At 35.6% G+C, this 17,515-nt stretch overlaps 1 protein-coding gene across 1 annotated transcript in view; it reads right to left on the bottom strand.

The window, feature by feature from the left end:
* Positions 1–2,200: 2,200 nt before the first annotated feature.
* PPP1R3A (protein phosphatase 1 regulatory subunit 3A) overlaps positions 2,201–17,515 on the bottom strand; it is a 60,072-nt gene continuing 44,757 nt past the window's right edge. The window contains 4 exon segments of the mRNA XM_078147713.1: positions 2,201–3,063; positions 3,066–4,851; positions 6,767–6,891; positions 6,997–7,049. Coding sequence (XP_078003839.1) covers positions 2,201–3,063; positions 3,066–4,851; positions 6,767–6,891; positions 6,997–7,049 — 2,827 coding nt within the window.

The raw sequence follows: 17,515 nt of genomic DNA, 5'->3' as shown, positions 1-17,515 counted from the left end.
CAGGCACCGTTTTTTCACTGCACTCAGATAAATTTACAACTGAATATTTTTCCGTCCTAAGGAGGTTACTGATATCATACTACGAATAACTACTGAGATAATTTTGAAAGTAAATGTTATCAAAAATCAAATACAGGAAGTAAAATGGGTCACTTTGTTCTTTTAAATTCATAATTGTAGTCAAGGCACCTATGTTCAATAAAGCAATATAGTGTTTTGTTTTACAACAATAAGATATGACATATTGACTAAAAACCCTTAAAGGTAGAATGCAAAAATCATACCATTAAGACCTGAAGAAATGCTAACATTAACTACACTGTTTCTCCAAACTTTGTATAGACCTGTCAACAAAATTATCAACACAGCAGTTTTAGAGATAATATTCTAGATATTGCCTACAGTATTCTACTTGTATTTAAATGAAAATATGCTAGCTCAAACAATCAAATATTTGCCCTAAGTTCTATGTCAGGATGTTTATATATGTTAGTCTAAAAAGCTAATGTCAGTCATTTAGTCTGAATGGCATTTGAAGGATGGATGGAATCATATAGTCTGGAACAAGTAAGGTATCTGAAATTATCTAATATGATGAGAGAAAGATACATTCTTCTATTGCATGAAGATCAGCTAAAATAAAATTTATTGTAATTATGATATAGAAAATGAAGTTTAAGAAATATTTCTTAGATGCATATGGTTTTATGTATAACTTGTGATCTTCTGGTTTATCATTTTCATGAAACAAGGTATGCTGCTGTTATCTCAGGATGAATTAGGTGCTCTATCCCCTTCTCTGAGATAAAGAGATGAAAAAAAGTCCTACAGATAGAGTGACATGTAGGGAGTCTTTCTCATGATCTCTAGAAATAACTAAACAAACTCAAATATACCAAAGTTCACCCCTTGGAAGGGGCTCCAAAGGGTGTCCAAAGTAAAATAGTGGCATCAAAATTTTAATGTTTTCTCCGGTTGATAAAGTGATCTATTCCACTATTCTATAAAATTAACCATATGTTCTGCCAGTTACCTCTGTATCAGAGGTTTATTTCCTGCTGCATACATTCTTGCAACTGCTTATTACCAAGTTTAAAATCAATTTCATCACCTTAATAAACTAATAGATTAGAAGTTATGATTGTGACTAGTGCCTAACTGTTGTGTTTTTATGCATAGAAAGATGTCTATTTCCTTCTGGAGACTTATAATGTGTTTTAAAATGAAAATGAATTAAAATATTAGTCTTGCCTTTTTTTGTTTAAGAAAAAATACATCACTTATAAATGTACCAAGTACCATAAATTCATTTTTTTATTTAATTCCTGTTATTTAATGCTTTATGCTTCATAGGTATAAATGCTTTCCTAAGCAATGCTTCTGAAAAAATGAATTAAAATTTTCTATCTCAAATCACGTTTGTCAATGAAATTGTTCAGTTGTGCTACATAGTCTACTTTAGAATATTTTAAAAAATATGAAAAACACTCACCCAAAAAAGTTTTGTGCAATTGAGTGGTAAGGTTGTTCTAATCTTTATTAGTTTTGTGGTATGGAAGCACCTATCTTGCCAAAATCTGACATATACAAACTTGTTGTATTTATGGCGTATTTATTTATTTAAAGCTCTGTTTTTCCCAATATGCAGAAAATATCTTTAAACAATGAAAGAGAAATGGAAAGAACTATTTGCTCTCCCAAGCTGTTCTAGGAAATAATACCAACACAAGTGGGAAATACAAAAATTGTATGGCCAGTACTAGACGACTTTCATAAAAGTCCTCATACCATTGGCTATGTTTTAAATATTTCTTAAACTATTTTGTAAAACCGTGGGTGGGGGTGGGAGTTGAAGCCTTATTGTAAAAGAAATGAATGCAAGAAAATGGCACTTTAAGTAGTGAAGAGACGTGAAGCATTGAATCTTCATAGCCTGCTAAGGAGCAACAGCTGTACCTAATTTTAACTTGACGTGCTTCAGATCTCATATTCATATAGGTATTTAATGATCCAAACATAATGGTCCTATATAGAATAATTACTTATATGAAGGAGTGAACTTCATATGCATTCCTTTTTAAATGATCCTTCAAGAGAAAAACTGCACTCGTTCTTTGAACAAAGAATATTCCCTTTTAACAATCAAAATGTTTGGGGGCATAATATCTTAAATTTTAAATGAATAATAAAACCTATGAGATTACTTCTTTTTGACAGGTTCTTGGGGTCGCCCTCCTTCCCAAGATAACCAGTACAATGAAAAAAGGTAGAATGCCAAGCCAATCATTAAATCATAATAGTAGGTTGTTAGGAGAAACAGAATGAACATAAGGAAATATGGTATTTTCGAGTTGATGTATTTTGAAAGCAGAGACTCAGTGGCCAGAGTTTGATTGTCCTGGGCAGTGAGACTGGAGGAGTCAGACTCGTTATCTGGCTTAAAACCTGGAGAGGCTAATTCCTGTCCATAGGTTATTAACTCAGCAGTTTCACAACTTGTCTCTTCCATCTCCTCGATAGGTTCACTGATTAAAATCATTGGCCCTAGAGACTTCTCCATGTTATTTTCTGTTTGTTGGAAACTTTCAGCTATGAACCTTTCTCTCCCATCACTGGAAGTCTTGTTACATTCTTGAGGTACAGACCCAGGATGCTGGTTTTTCTCAATACACCGGGCTTCACTGTGGGTTTCACATTTGCACTCTGATGTCGTAGGAATAGACTTGAATGGCGTGGCAGCCATTGGATACTCTGTAGCGAATACTTCCTCATTGGATTGAGTTTTATTAGGACAAGTGGAAACAGGAGCACCATTTTGAGGACATGTGCTTCTTTCAGAATTTAAACTTTGATGAGTGAGAGCAACCAAATCAGCATTCTTCTGAGGGAGTCCTCGGGCCTCTGCATGGCATATATTTTTCTTCAAAATTGTTGGAACAGTAGGTGATTGTGCTGAGTAGAAATCCAGTTCTGAGCTTTCTTTTCCATTCTCAGGAGTGACCTGCAGAGATTCTCCTACAGTTGCAATGTTTCTAATGCCCCGCTCTGCCTTGTCAAGTATTTCCCGGAATTGCACTGAGACATAGTTTCTTCCTTTCGTGTTTCATCTATGTGTACATTATAAATACCTAAATGTGATTTCTTTTCAAAGTCAGTGTCACAGATTACATCCATTGAATCCCGATGACAAAGGGTATAATGTGAATCATCATTTCTCCCTTCATGTGGATCAAACGCTGTTTCCTTTTCCTCAGTGGGCCTGTCACTTAGAGAAGTCTCTTGAGGTAGCTTAGCAATTATTGCTTTTTCTCTAGCAGACATGCTTTCTAGAGTACTTTCTGATGTTGTCTTAATTATATAAGCTGTACCTGCTTCTGCTTTCTCGGTAATACCATGATCAGCTACAGAAGACAGTTCACATCTCACTGTTTCTTGGCAGGTAAACAATTCTTCTGTAGGAGTAACATTCAGGTTCCTTGTATTATCTCTTATTTCCCACATGTCTTCACCATCTGCTTGCTCCTTGATCTGTTCTGTTCTATTTGTCTTACTCTCTCTTAAAACTACCTGACTTTCCAGAACATTCCAACTTTGATTTCCACGTGCAATCTTATTCTGATTGTCAGGAATATTCCTATCTGATTTCTCTCTTTGAACCTGGGAAAGATACAGATCTGTTTGCAAGACATTTCCATTTTCTGATGAGCAAACTTGGCCATGCATTCTTTCTGGAGTGGTGCCTTCTGAATTTGCTAGACCACTCCTTTGGGTTGTAAAGACATCTTTGGGGCTAGATAAATCAGTTCTGAGAGAATGTGATCTATCAACTTTGGGTGCCAAGTCACAGGAGCTAGCAGAGATTTCATTTACTTTGCTCTGAGAGTCACATAAGGATCTATTACTAGCTTGACTCATGTTAACACTTATTTCAGGATGTCCTCTTCTCCCTTGGTTGTCAGCTGAGATTGACAGTACACTTTCATTTTGCCTTTCACTAATGCAAAACTTGATTCTTTGTTCCTCCTTTTCTTTACCATTCCTACACCCCTTTCTAGAATTTCTCTTTTCTGTAACTGGGCATTCTTTGGAAGCATTCATACTGGCAGGTATATAGGCAAGAGACTCTCTTGTTGGACATTCCCAGTCTTTGACTTCAATTTTCTTGGTTCTTTCTCCTTCTTTGTCTTGATCAGCATTGCCTGCCAAGGGCAAATATGCAGTTGGACAAGATGCTTGTGTTTTCTGACCCTCTTCTGCTGGATTGGCATTATCATCCAGTACTTCCATGCCACTGGTGCCTAATGGCACTAATTTGTTGTCCTCTGAAGAAACTGTTTCCAGTGTCATTTCATGGCTCTTTTTGTAGCTGTGAGCATTCCCCTGGCTGGTAAATGATCTATTCACCATCTCACTTTTCATTGCACCATCTGTTTTACTTTTTGAAATATCCACCCTTTTTATTCCTTGCCTTTCTGATTCGTCCAGAAAATGAGAACGTTCTTCCTGTTGTCTTGCAAAGACACTTCCAAGTAAAGGAGAGGTCTCACCACTATCGGTGTATCTCAATGATGGTTTGCTGCTGTTTGCTAGACCTGAAGTAAGTTCCTCTGCCAATTGGTGACTAACTTCATTTCTCAAGGCACACTTTGGGTTGCTGTATGATTCTCCCCTCAAGGGATTTTCTGCCAATGAACTGGGAGACAAAGGCCTCCTGAGCAAGTCTCCACTTATCTCACCAAAGGTTTGATGATTTTCAAATTCTTCAGCTGTATTTGGAAAAGTAACTGGCTCTGTTGCAAATGAACTTTCATCTCTGGTAGAACTTCTAGTTCTTACTGAGTACTGATTTAGCTTTGGGGGGAAGAAAAAGAAAACAATGACCAAAAGAGATTTTTAAAATGTGCAAAATGAATTAAATAAATTTCATTTGCCCAGTTAGTAAGTCCCAGGCATAGTACCATTACCTCATTTCACTTATGGGTTTCTTATAGTCTTCGAAGCAGGATTTTTGGGGGGGAATCTTGCTAAAGTATGATTTGAGAATGAGATTACTAAGGAAAAGGCCAAAAACTAATCACTCTCCTTCCCAGCCTCCAAATATCACATTATATTATTCAACTGTTCTTGCTTGTCATTGCTCTCTCTCCTCACTTAGGATATATACATTGATAGCTCCATGCTGATCAATTAGAGAGTAGCTTCCTGGGTGCCCCTTGCTACATTTACACTTGCTGTAGGTGCCCCCATTACAGTTTCTCTTATTAATATGTTTTCTGCAAAGCCTCTGCAAACTATTAATAGCAAAACGTCACTCAAAGAAAAGTGAGGGAGTTAATGTCTCTGCAAATTCTGTTTTAATGACCCTCTGCCAACTGGTACTCAAATGTATTTGAGCTCTTCAGTGATGCCAACTGTCAGGATTTAACAGTGAGATGCCTGTGTTTTTTTTTTCTCCTCATAACTGACATTTGCATGATCTCAATAATTATATGCAAATCTTACGATTTCCCCTTCTTCTCACATAAGGCTCATGTTACTTGTCAACTGCACAGCTGTCTTGCAAGCCAATGCCTGTGGGTTTCACAGATTTGGTTGTATTTCCATCTATTATAGAGCTTCATTGTTTTATGCATTAACATCGGCATGGTGCAAATTAGCATCTAAATTACCGTTCCCTGTTCATTTATTGGACGTGCAATCTCAGTGACTTCTAAACAAACTTTTATATTTGAGCCTGCTCATTGTAATGAGGTGCATCAGTGGAGTATGTGATTTTTCAGGGTCCTTTCATTATATTCTGTGGTTTGAAAAAAAATGGCAATGTTAACTTTCAGTTGGGGAGAATTCTCACAATGGGTGACAACTTTGTAGTTACTTAAAGTTGGAGCAAAGTAAATTGCATACTTTTGTGATGCATCCTCCATATCACTCTAGAAAAGGTGGTGCTTTGGCGGGGGAAAGGGGAAGAGATGAGCTCTATTTCTTTCCTGCTTCAGCGCTGACACTTGAAGAGGCAAAAGTCCTTTTAATCTTAGATTATTATGAATCCATGTATTCCAATGCTCTAAGCTCAAACTAGACACTGGTAAGGATAAATTGCATTATGTGACTCATTTACTGCTATTTCTCCCTTTGTGATGAAAAATGTAAGTTAAGCCATCAAAAAAAATCTAAATGGATTGAATGTTCACCGGGTATGAAATTTATGATAACAAATTTAATACTAAATTGGATGCTACAGAATTTTTTCTTATTTAAAAATTATAGCAAAAGGCTCTCTTGTTTCTGCTGGGCAATTCAATACTTTACAGCAATGTAAACCATTGGCAGTCTTATGAGGAAAGAAGCAAATAAAGGAATACTATGAAACTAAAAGAATTCTAGATTGTTAGAGCTGAAAGGGACCCTAGAGAGTATCTCATCCAGTCCCTTCATTTTCAAAAGGGAAGAGTTTATATTTGTCAAGAAGATTAGGAATAGGCATCAATATTGGGTTACCTCTCCTATAACTCCTAAAAACTATTATTTAGAGCCACTGGTAAAGAGATAAGAAACAAAAGTCATTAATTTAAGACTACAAAGACTGAAAGCAACCTACTGAAATCCAAATGCCTTTTTGATCAAGATAGAGATGCAATGACAGCACAGACCATGTTTTCACATTTGTAAATTATATTAGTAGATGCTAATGAAAAGGAGACATTTTGCCATCTTTGAAGCATAAATGGTTTATATTCTCTAACACTGTGGCAACCAGAATACTTACCATCAGCTCTAATTCTTTTTTGCTGTGTTCATCATATTCCCTGTTTACATCTTTTACATTTTGACTACTGGCTTCCATGTCTTCCTTATCCTCATGAGAACAAATGATCATTGGGAGGGAGATATCTGAAAAGTGAGTATAATTATACCTGTGTAAGACTTTTTCCCCCTGCTATAGGTTATAACCATAAGAAATACATTTTTTTGCTAGAGATTAAAGAAAAACTGTACCTGTAGTCTTTGAATTATTACAGTTATTCTCTAATATTTCTGAGTCCTCTTTGCTGTTAAATTAAAGAAAAAACTGTTAGGTATTATTCCAAAATTCAGTCTTCTAAGAAATATATTTATTAAATGAGAGTTACAGACCACAAAAAACTATATAAATACTGTGCAATCTTACAAGTTTCACTGTACTCTTTTAAATATTTTTTTCAAAATCAGATTAATCTTTTAAAATTATGTAGTAATATAGTAACAGGTACAAAAACAATGAAAGAAAAAATATCACAATGCAATATTTACAAATGAGGATGCTTTATCTATTTGAAAACTTATATAATCATGATTTTAAAAAGGGGATTTAAATCATGTTATCATTCATAGATTTAATCTTCACAATTTTTCTCTAGGTTTAATAATAAAAGTTTATGAACTGCCAGTCCATTTGTGGTAGTAGAAATAGTTTTCTAACATTTCAATTGTTAATTTTTTTCTTTTCCGTTTCACTCAATGTTACATTAACTCCCTTGGGAAAAAAAAAGCTCACTAAAAACTGAAGGAGGTAGCCAAATATATACTCATTTGAAAGAATTTATATATGTATTGCCATAGGCTAATTTTAAAACTGAGATTTCAGACTTCTCATATGCAAGTTTACATTTTCTTATGTAAAGGATTGTTCTAGATATACTTCCTTCTCCTTCTCATTCAAGATCTGGACTTAAAATACACACATCCCCTTTTTGGTTTAAACTTAACCTTCCCTTGGTATATTTGCAGGGTGATTTTTTTTAAAGTCTCAAAATCATACCCAGTCAGAAAATTTTAGTAAATCTAGTAAATTAAGTCTCATGGGCTTATATGTAGCAGTACCTTTAGTAAATCCATAAGGAATATAGGATTGCATAAAGAGTTTTCTTTGTATAGTTATAGCTGAATTCCTATTCTGGTGGTTTTTTCCCAGTGAAAAAAAATTCTACATTCATACAAGACTGCATCTGCCAATCAAAGCAAAGCAAAGAGACGGGAGAGTTGGCTGATTGATTTGTCCAGTGTAGACAAACAAGTTGGATGGCTTTATCTTTAATGTTAAATTTTTGGCCCTGGAATCATGTGGGTCACTTATAGTACCTCAAATTATAAGAGAACTGTTCAACTTTCCCTTTTGCTTACTTTTATGTTAGACTAGCCTTTTTATAGTACTCAGATAGCTATGTGGTGTTTAGCTTTTAGCTCAAAGTGAAGAATTGAATACATCTAGTGGTCACAGAAAAGGAAATGGGAATGCTTTATTAGCATTTTGATAAGGAAAAATAATGGTTGCCCTACTGGAGCATTAAGTCTGCTATATTTTTTAAAAAATAAAGACAGTAGCTAGGTAAAAAGTCTCAGTTTTGCAAAGGTAACTCCAAATTCATTCACATACATGAGTTCTACTCTTTTCAAAATGTGACCTATTAAGCATCTTTTAATAGCTCCAGCTTCCTCTTCATTCCCTTAACAAAATTCACAATTCCATTTGTACTAGAAAAACAATAGCATTTCAAAGATTCCTTTCACTGTTTCTAAAACCAAAATGTTACCAATCATTTTTCTGAGGTCTCTAAATTGCTTCTGCTTTTGAAAAGCATTCAAATCAAATGGAATAGAGCTTCCTTTTAGCTCATTTTTGGAAAACATTTATTAGGTACCCACCTGTGCATTGTTCTCTACTGGTTATAATACTAATAACTTTAAGTAGACACACTGCTTCTGCTCTATAAGGTTACAATTTAAAACAGACAATGTTGATGTATACATATACAGTGTAAAAAAAAACTTGAAGACATAACAACAAATATACACAGGAATACCAGAAATTAAATAAAATACACGAAGCATACATTGGAAACCAGGCAAAGAAATCCAAATAACAGAGAGAAAAACAAAAGCACTTTATAATGCAGCTTAGGGTTAGAAGATAATCTACCTGCTTACCCAATACATTTGATCATTTGGAAATGTAAAGCCCAAGTTTCATTGATGTTTTTGATTGAGTGGTCTGCTCAATTAAATCTAAACAGTTGACCTTAGAAAAGTTTAGGGGGGAAAAGGGTATTATTTGGCAGTAATAGGAAGCTAAAGAGGCAGCTAGGTGGTGCCCTGGATAGAGCACCAGGACTGGAGTTAGGAAGACTCATTTTTGTGAGTTCAAACCCAGCCTCAAACACTTATTACCTATGAGACCCTGGGCAAGTCACTCAATCCTGTTTTCCTCAGTTTCCTTATGTAAAATGAGCTGGAGAAAGAAATGGCAAACCACTCTAGTATCTTTGCCAAGAAGGGTCACAAAGACTAGACCATGCCTGAAAATGATACAACAACAAAAAGGTAGCTAAAGGGAGGGGCAATCCTGTGCAAAATGAGGTAGGCAATATTTACCTCTAAGACTCTTAGCTTCCCCACCTCCAGTAGCACCCCTTTTTGCTTCCATCCCCCTCAGTAACAGTATTTCCTCCCCATATCTCATTCCATTTATACCTTCTATTTAGGGAGGCCATCCACTGTACAGGAAAGAGTGCTGCATTTGAAGGCAGAAGACCTTGATTTGAATTCTGGTTTTACCATTTACTAGGTTTTTATGATATTAACCTAGTCCTTCTACCTCTCTGAACCTCATTTTTCTCATCTGTAAAATGGTTAGATTAGTGATCAGCTATAGGAGTGTATGAAAGTATCCATATGAAGGTTTAAATGACTAATGAATATTAAAGAGCTGCTCTTCCCAGGGATAGTTGTATTTTATAAAGGGATAAAATCTTAAGCTAAAGGAACAAAAGACCAGTAGTGGAATTTCAGAAAAAATGAGTCAGTGGTAGTGACATTCAGGGGAGGCCTTCATGATGCCTCTACAATCACACTATATTAGGTACTCCTATTCCCAAGGCTGATGATAATTAAAGATATGTATATATGTGTATGTATGTATGTAGATAGACAGACAGACAGGTAGATAGATAGATAGATAGATAGATAGATAGATAGATAGATAGATAGATATAGAAAGATAGATAACCAGGGCCTGGACAGAGAAACAACATAGAGAAAGGAGGTGGTTTTGAGAGAAATTATGAATATGCACACTAGATGGGAAAAGATCAATAAACTTGAAAAGTAATACTAGAAAGGGTTAAATGATCATTGTGCTAACATTAAGAGAATTATGTAGACCCCTATTTCAAATCAACATTTGAGATCTAAAGTAATAATAATACAATTTTTGCAGTGGGCCTGTGGTTTCATTGCTGTAGGGAATGTCTGGTAAAAAAAAAAAAAAAGATTCCCCTTAGCAGTGAAGATCATCCTAAGGCAATAAGAGGTTAAGAGACTTGCCCAGTTGGTCATAGCCAATGTCAGAGACAGGACTTTAATCTGGATGTTCCTAATTCTAAGGCCAGCTGTTTACATTTTGTATCATATTCCAGACTGTACTGGTAAGTATATAACAACTAGGGGGAAAATGTACGTAGTTGACACTTCCCAATTTTGCCTTGCATTATTAACATTTTCTCCATCACTCTCTTAAGCCTAGACAATAAATGAAACAATAAATCAAACCCTATTTTGTAATATTTGTTGATTTCCAAGCTGTAAATATTCACACTGAAATAGGTAGCCCCAACTCCAGCATACCTTTGATACTTTCTGTCAATAATATAACAGCAACAACAATAATAATACAAAGTTACGGAGTAATAAATTAACACGTGATATTTTAATGTTTGCAAACTGCATTGTAAACATCTCACTCTATCTACTTATGCAGTCATGAAGCTTTCTACCTGGAAGGCATCTTAAATGTCAAGCAATTCATTCCCCTCATTTTACAGACCCCAAAGTGCAGATAGCATGCCTTCTTATTTCATCTTTGTATATCTAGAGCCTAGCATAATGCATTGGGATTAAAATAACGCTGAGATTCTACCTCTTACTATCAAGTTGCCAAATGTAACTAAATGACAAAATGACAAAAGTTGGAAGAATTCTAGAAAGAAGGGCATACTGATGCACTGTTGGTGGAGCTATGAATTTGTCCAACCATTCCAGAAAACAATTTAGAATTATACTGAAAAGAAGTTACAAAACTGCATATGCCCTTTGACCTAGTGTTATTGGCGACTTATTGAGTGGGGAACAGTTAAACAAATTATGGTATGTGAATGAGTTTTATTCTATGGTTTAGAAAAATGACAAATGTGAAGAATTCAGAGAAAGTTGGGAAGAATTTATAGACTGATGATACAAAGAAAAGTGAGTAGAACCATAAGTACAATTTATACAATAACCACAGTTACAGAAAGGAAAACAACTTTGAAAGACTGCTGAACTCTGATCAGCACAGCGTCCTATTGCTACTTTATAGAACTAAGGGTGAAGTAAATCTTCTAGTCATGAACTATACGTGAAGAGTGAGACTCACACAGACGTTACCAACTGGTTGATTTTGATTGACTATACTTTTTTTAAACACGACAGTGTTCTATTGGTGGAAAGGGCTGGTTTTTTTTAAGTATCAGCATTTAAAAAATTTTATTACACATAGTAGACTCTTCTTATATGTTTTTCAAATGGAATTTAATTGAACAAAATTGCTGAGGTTCATGCAGTTAGTTATTGACAAACCCAAGACTAGAACTCCTAATTTTTTCTTTGCTAACCACACAGATTTTGATCTTTAAAGAATAAAACAACCATTGGAATGCAGATTCAGTATTTCTGAGAAAGCATTCTCTTATGGTCAATGTTTAGAACAATGATTTATCATTGGTTGCACTAAGGTATGAACATACCAAGAATGGGCGTGAGAAGCAAAACTTTGACAGCCTAGTATCTGATTCTTTGGCCTTTTGCTTACACCAGTTCCTCATATTCCAACAGCTAAGATGTGTTCAATGCTTTTCCATGGAAGGGGACCACCAATAAAACCTCAGCAATTGGTTGGCATACTGGATAAAGTGCTAGATTGCAGACAGGAAGATCTAAGTTTGAATCCTGCCTCAAATTCTTAGGAGCTGTGTAAAGTTGCTCAAGTCATTTAATTTAAGTCTGTTTCCTCTTCTTTAGAATAGTGATAATAATAGCACCTATTTCACAGGGTTGTTGTCAAGATCAAATGAAATTTTATGTATATATGTATACACGTGTGTTTACATATATTATATATATACATACATATATCTTATGAATCATAGAATTATCTACATGTATACATACACGTTAATATATATCACTTGGTAAACCTTAAAGCACTGTGCAAATACTAGCTATTATAATTATGAATTTGAAGTCTCATTGTGATGTCACTTCTCAAAGGTTACATATCTTTTAATAGAAGAGCATACGTGCCTGCAGGTCCTACCAAATTGGAAATGATTCAGTTCTAAGCCTAGTGATGTTTGTTGAAAAAGGAGGAACCATTACAAGTGAGGAAAAGCTCATTACCAGAAGGTTGGTACATGGTGATGATTTTTAGGGACAAATAACACCACCAACTTTTTAGGGACAACTATGACCATCAATTTTTGAGACCTCTAAGACCATATATTGAGGCATGGAGGAGTTGTGCTTTACATTGGAAGAGGGAAGATCAATAAAAATTAAAATGAAATTTTGAAGTACTGAATTATTATAAATATGGAAAGGGAAAGGAATCAAAGACAAGAGTAGAATACTAACTAAATGGAAAGAAAATAGTACCAAATCAAATCCTATAGACTAAAATTCTGCCAGATAAGTGTCTCAAGGAAGCTTGTTTTTCACTAATCCAAATGGGCAAGAATTCATAACTTGAATGACCTACCACTTTGAAGGCTAAAAAAAAAAATTTGTCTTATATATTGACCAAACATCTCACAATAAGGGTATCTGTAGTATTTTGTGAAAATCATAATTATTGAGCTATTTGCTATTAGATAGCCAAGTGGATAGAGCCTTGGGCCTAGATTCAGAAAGACGTGAGTTTAAATATAGCCTTAGTTACTTAACTAGCTATGAGACTTTGGGCAAGCCATTTAATCTGTTTGCCTCAATTTCCTCATTTCTAAAATGGGGATAATAATAGCACCAACCTTGCAGGGTTGTTGTCAGGATAAATCCAGTTACATTCAGGAAACACTTTGCAAACCTTACAACACCATATAAATGTTGCTATTATCATTGTTATTATTATTATTTGCTATATCCAAATCAGCTGCAGTTCATCCCTCTGAAGTCACTGAACATGAAATTTTCCAAAAAAGGGCTTGTACTTAACCATGGTATGAGGAACCCCCTCTACTTGAGTACAGTTCTATTAATGACAAAGTCCAAAACTGAACTAATTATCTTTCTCCCCAAACCCTCTCTGTTATTGTTGAGAGTACCATAATCCCCCTAATTACCTAAGCTGGAAACCTAGGTGTCATCCACAACACTTTCTCATTCCCCATATCCAATCCGTTGCCAAGTCTTGTTGATTCTATCTCATAAAACCTCTCATATATCTCCCTTTTCTCCTCTGACTCCACCAGCAACCTAGTGAAGTTCCTCATCACCTTATTCCTGGACTATTGCAATAGCTTTTTGATTTGTCTCTGTGCCACATGCCTCTCCCCACTCTGGTCTATTCTTGATACAATTGCCAAAATGATCTCGCTAAAGAGCAAATCTGACCATGTCACTCTGTTCCTCCCCACACACAAATACACCCTACTCAATAAACTCTATATTGCCTTAAGGGTCAAATAAGAAATCCTACATTTGGCTTTTAAAGCACCCTATACTCTATAGTCCAGTGATATTGGACTTGTGGAAGACACTCCTATCTCCCAACTCCTGCATTTTCATTGGCTGTCCCCTATGCCTGGAATGCTTTTCCGTCTCACTCCTACCTCCTGGCTTTCCTGGCGTCTTTCAAGTCTCAGATAAATCCCATTTTCTGCAACAAATCTTTCCCAATTTCCCTTAGTGCTAGAGCTTTCCTGCTGAGATTATCTCTGTTTCCTCTGTATTTATTTTATATGTATCTATGTTTATATAGATGCACATATACATATATGTGTATATAGATATGGATATATATATGTAGTTACACATTACATATGTAACTACATAAGTAGATATTGAATGTTACATATCTATCTAATTATTTGCATTTTGTCTCCCCCATTAGAACGTGAGCTCTGTAGTGCTTAGCGTAGTTCCTGGCAAATAGCAAGCACTTAACGAATGCTAAAGCCATGGATTTTATCAGCTTGTCAGGCATCTAACATCATGGCCATACATGTGCCTAAAACCAGACTCTCTCCAAAAACAGGCATTTTTGATCACAAATGGGATTGGGTAAAGAGTTTATCACTATGCTGGGAAAATAACTCAAAGAACATGCACTACTAGTGATTCTCAGTATTGCCATCTTCTTCTATGGAGGACAAAAACTTAGGATGCAAATCAGTTGGATGAGGTTTCAGCTTCATAATGCCAAAAATCAAACCAACTAAGATGACACAAAAGTGACATCTTGCCCATTATAGGACAAAGAAATCAATCCATAAGTATTTATTTTGTATGTACAATGTGACAGACATCATGCTATGTGCTAAAAATACAAATACAAGTAACATGGTCATGTCATCCTGGTTGGTTCCTACTAAAACATGCAGACTGACTCCTATAAAGCAATAATGAAGAATTCCTTACTTACAAGAAAAAAATACACACACACACACACACACACACACACACACACACATATATATATATATAGGTAATATATGCATATATCTATACATGTATTGAATATATAAATCAAACACTAATTTAAATATGTAAATTAGTTCTATAATGCAACCTACAATGATATAGCTTTCTAATGTGTCTCTCAGGCTAGAATCTACACAAACTATCAGTCTATCTGGCAATATGGCATAAGCTGTACTAACTTATTTTCTTTTTTTTTCTTTTTAGTTTGGCAATTGGGGTTAAGTGACTTGCCCAGAGTCACACAGCTAGTGAGTGTTGTGTGTCTGAGGCCGAATTTGAACTCAGGTACTCCTGACTTCAGGGCCGGTGCTCTATCCACTGCACCACCTAGCTGCCCCTGTACTAACTTATTTTCATACATGGCAAGTGAACAGAGTGGATTTGCTCAACAACTTCTTGGACTCTTGACTTTGCTTGGGATAAGTTACACTTCCATGGATAGAATGTCTTAGGGAATCAAAAAAATTTCACCAATATATAAAAGCCCTGGATAAAATTGAAGATTACAAATAGAAACTATGGGAAAAAGCTAAAAGAAACTCTAAAGCTTCCTAAAGGCATACTAAAAAACACAATTAAGAGATATGTCCAGATACAGCTAATGAGGAGAAAAATACAGCTTCTTTTTGCCCATAATAGTGATATTATTCATATTTGTAAATTCTCTTTCATGTTTCATTGCCAAAATGCAGCTGGGAGAAAGAGGTGTGACTAACACTTTGCTCTTGGGAGCAGAATTTAGAGATAAACGGCATTCATAACCCTGCAGCTAGAAACAACTGAACTTAGCATCTTTTTGGTGAGAATGTGCAGTAAAAATAGGAAGATACCAGATGTCGTGCTTATTCTTAACTTTCAGCTGCATCCTAGGTGAGTTCTTCCAGTATTCTTACGATGCCCTGAAGTTTCTCCTCTTCTCTACTGAATTTCCCCAGGTGCCAAAATTGCTAGTTACAACTTGAGATTTTTCAGGCATGCAATGAAAGTCCTGGAAGACATTATTTAACCACCAGGCCTCAGAGAAATAGCTTCAACTAAAGAGAAAGAGACTTTAAGAACAAAATTCTAATAAGGCAATCATTCTTAATTCTAAATGTCTATCACCACCCACTTTGGACCCGCTTTTGCACTAAACTCCCTATTTAATATTATAGATTTAGAGCTGGAGGGAACCTCAGAAATTACACAGTTGAATGCCTTCAATGAAAAAAAAGGCAAGACCCAGAGAATTAAATGTTGCCTGTGGTCAGGCGGCACAGTGGATAGAGTGCCAGTCCTGGAGTTAGGAAGACTCCTCTTTGTGAGTTCAAATATGGCTTCAGATACTTACTAGTTGTGTGACCCTGGGCAAGTCACTTGACTCTGCTTGCATCAGTGACTTATCTGTAAAATGAGTTGGAGAAGGAAATGGCAAACCACTCCAGTATCTTTGCCAAGAAAATTTCAAATTGGAGTCATGAAGAGTTGGCTGTGACTGAAATGACTGAATAAGAATTACAGCAAGGTCACATCAGTAATAAGTAGCCAATCTGGGATTATAATCTCAATCTAGTACTCTTTTCACTGTCACAGTTCCTTTTCTGATTTTGAAGCACTTATGATTTCACAAATCAGAACAATAAGCCTAAAGAAGTGTGAAAGCAGCAGACTCCATCATCAGGTATATTCTTTAGCAATTTAGAAATGAATTATTTTTGTATAATCTCAAAATCACAGAATCTTAGAGCTAGAAGGACTTCACCTGTCATCCAATCTAATCAATAAAGGAAAAACAACCCCTCTCCTCATTCCATAAGATACCAAATAAATAGTCATTCAGTCATTTCCTAAAGACCTTTAGTCAAGGAGAACTCAAAATTTCCCCTGCTGATAAGTAATGGGAGTGTTCCTGTGAACAGTCCCAATACTCTACCCTGGGCAAAACAGTTTTTATACTGAATGGCAGCGTAATATAGTGGACAGGATGCTCATTTCAAGAGTTAAGGAGACCTGGGTTCAAATCCAGACTCATACATTTAGTAGCTATTTGACCTCTCTGCCTTGTTTTCCTCATATTCCTTGGCAATAGTGGTTTAGTGGTAGAATTCTCATTTCTTACACAGGAGACCCAATTTTGTTTTCTGCCTAATGTACTTCTTCTATTGGGAAGCAGCTTGGTACAGTCAAAAAAGCACTGGCTCCAGAGTCAGAGGACTTAAATTCAAGTTATACAGTAAGTATGTTCAAAGTTATACAGTAATTTATAGAGTGTAGAATTCAGATCCAGAATTTCTGATTTAGAACCAGCATTATTTCTATTATGTCATATTGCCTCTCATCCCCTTAATAATATAGTCTAGGTTTTTTTTCTAGAAATCGACATCAACTTCACTGGCTTATAGTCTGCACAATCTTTTCTCTTACTCTTTTTGAAAATGAGACATTTAATTTTACTTCTTCAGTACTTCTTTCTTAGGTCACTGAAAATGATTCAAAAAACGTATCTACCACTTCTTTCAGTACCTTAGGAATGCAGTTCATCTTAGCCTAGGGTCTTGAACTCAACAGGGACAGATTGGTGCTATCTGATTATCTTCCCATTTGCTTTGGGTATCACTTCCCTAATAGCCATTTTTGTTCTGTTCTTTGGAATCTAAGTATCATTCTCCTTGGCAGAGTAAACAGAAACAAAATAAAAATTGAGCAGCTCTGACCTTCTTCTGTAATTACTTTTGGTGAATTCAAATACAGTAGGGTCTATACCCTGATA

The sequence above is a fragment of the Phascolarctos cinereus genome, unplaced genomic scaffold, assembly GCF_003287225.1.
Source record: "Phascolarctos cinereus isolate Bilbo 61053 unplaced genomic scaffold, phaCin_HiC Scaffold_1;HRSCAF=81, whole genome shotgun sequence".
NCBI lineage: Eukaryota > Metazoa > Chordata > Mammalia > Diprotodontia > Phascolarctidae > Phascolarctos > Phascolarctos cinereus.
The sequence above is the reverse complement of the archived record's forward strand: the minus strand, read 5'-3'. Positions and strand labels throughout refer to the sequence as shown.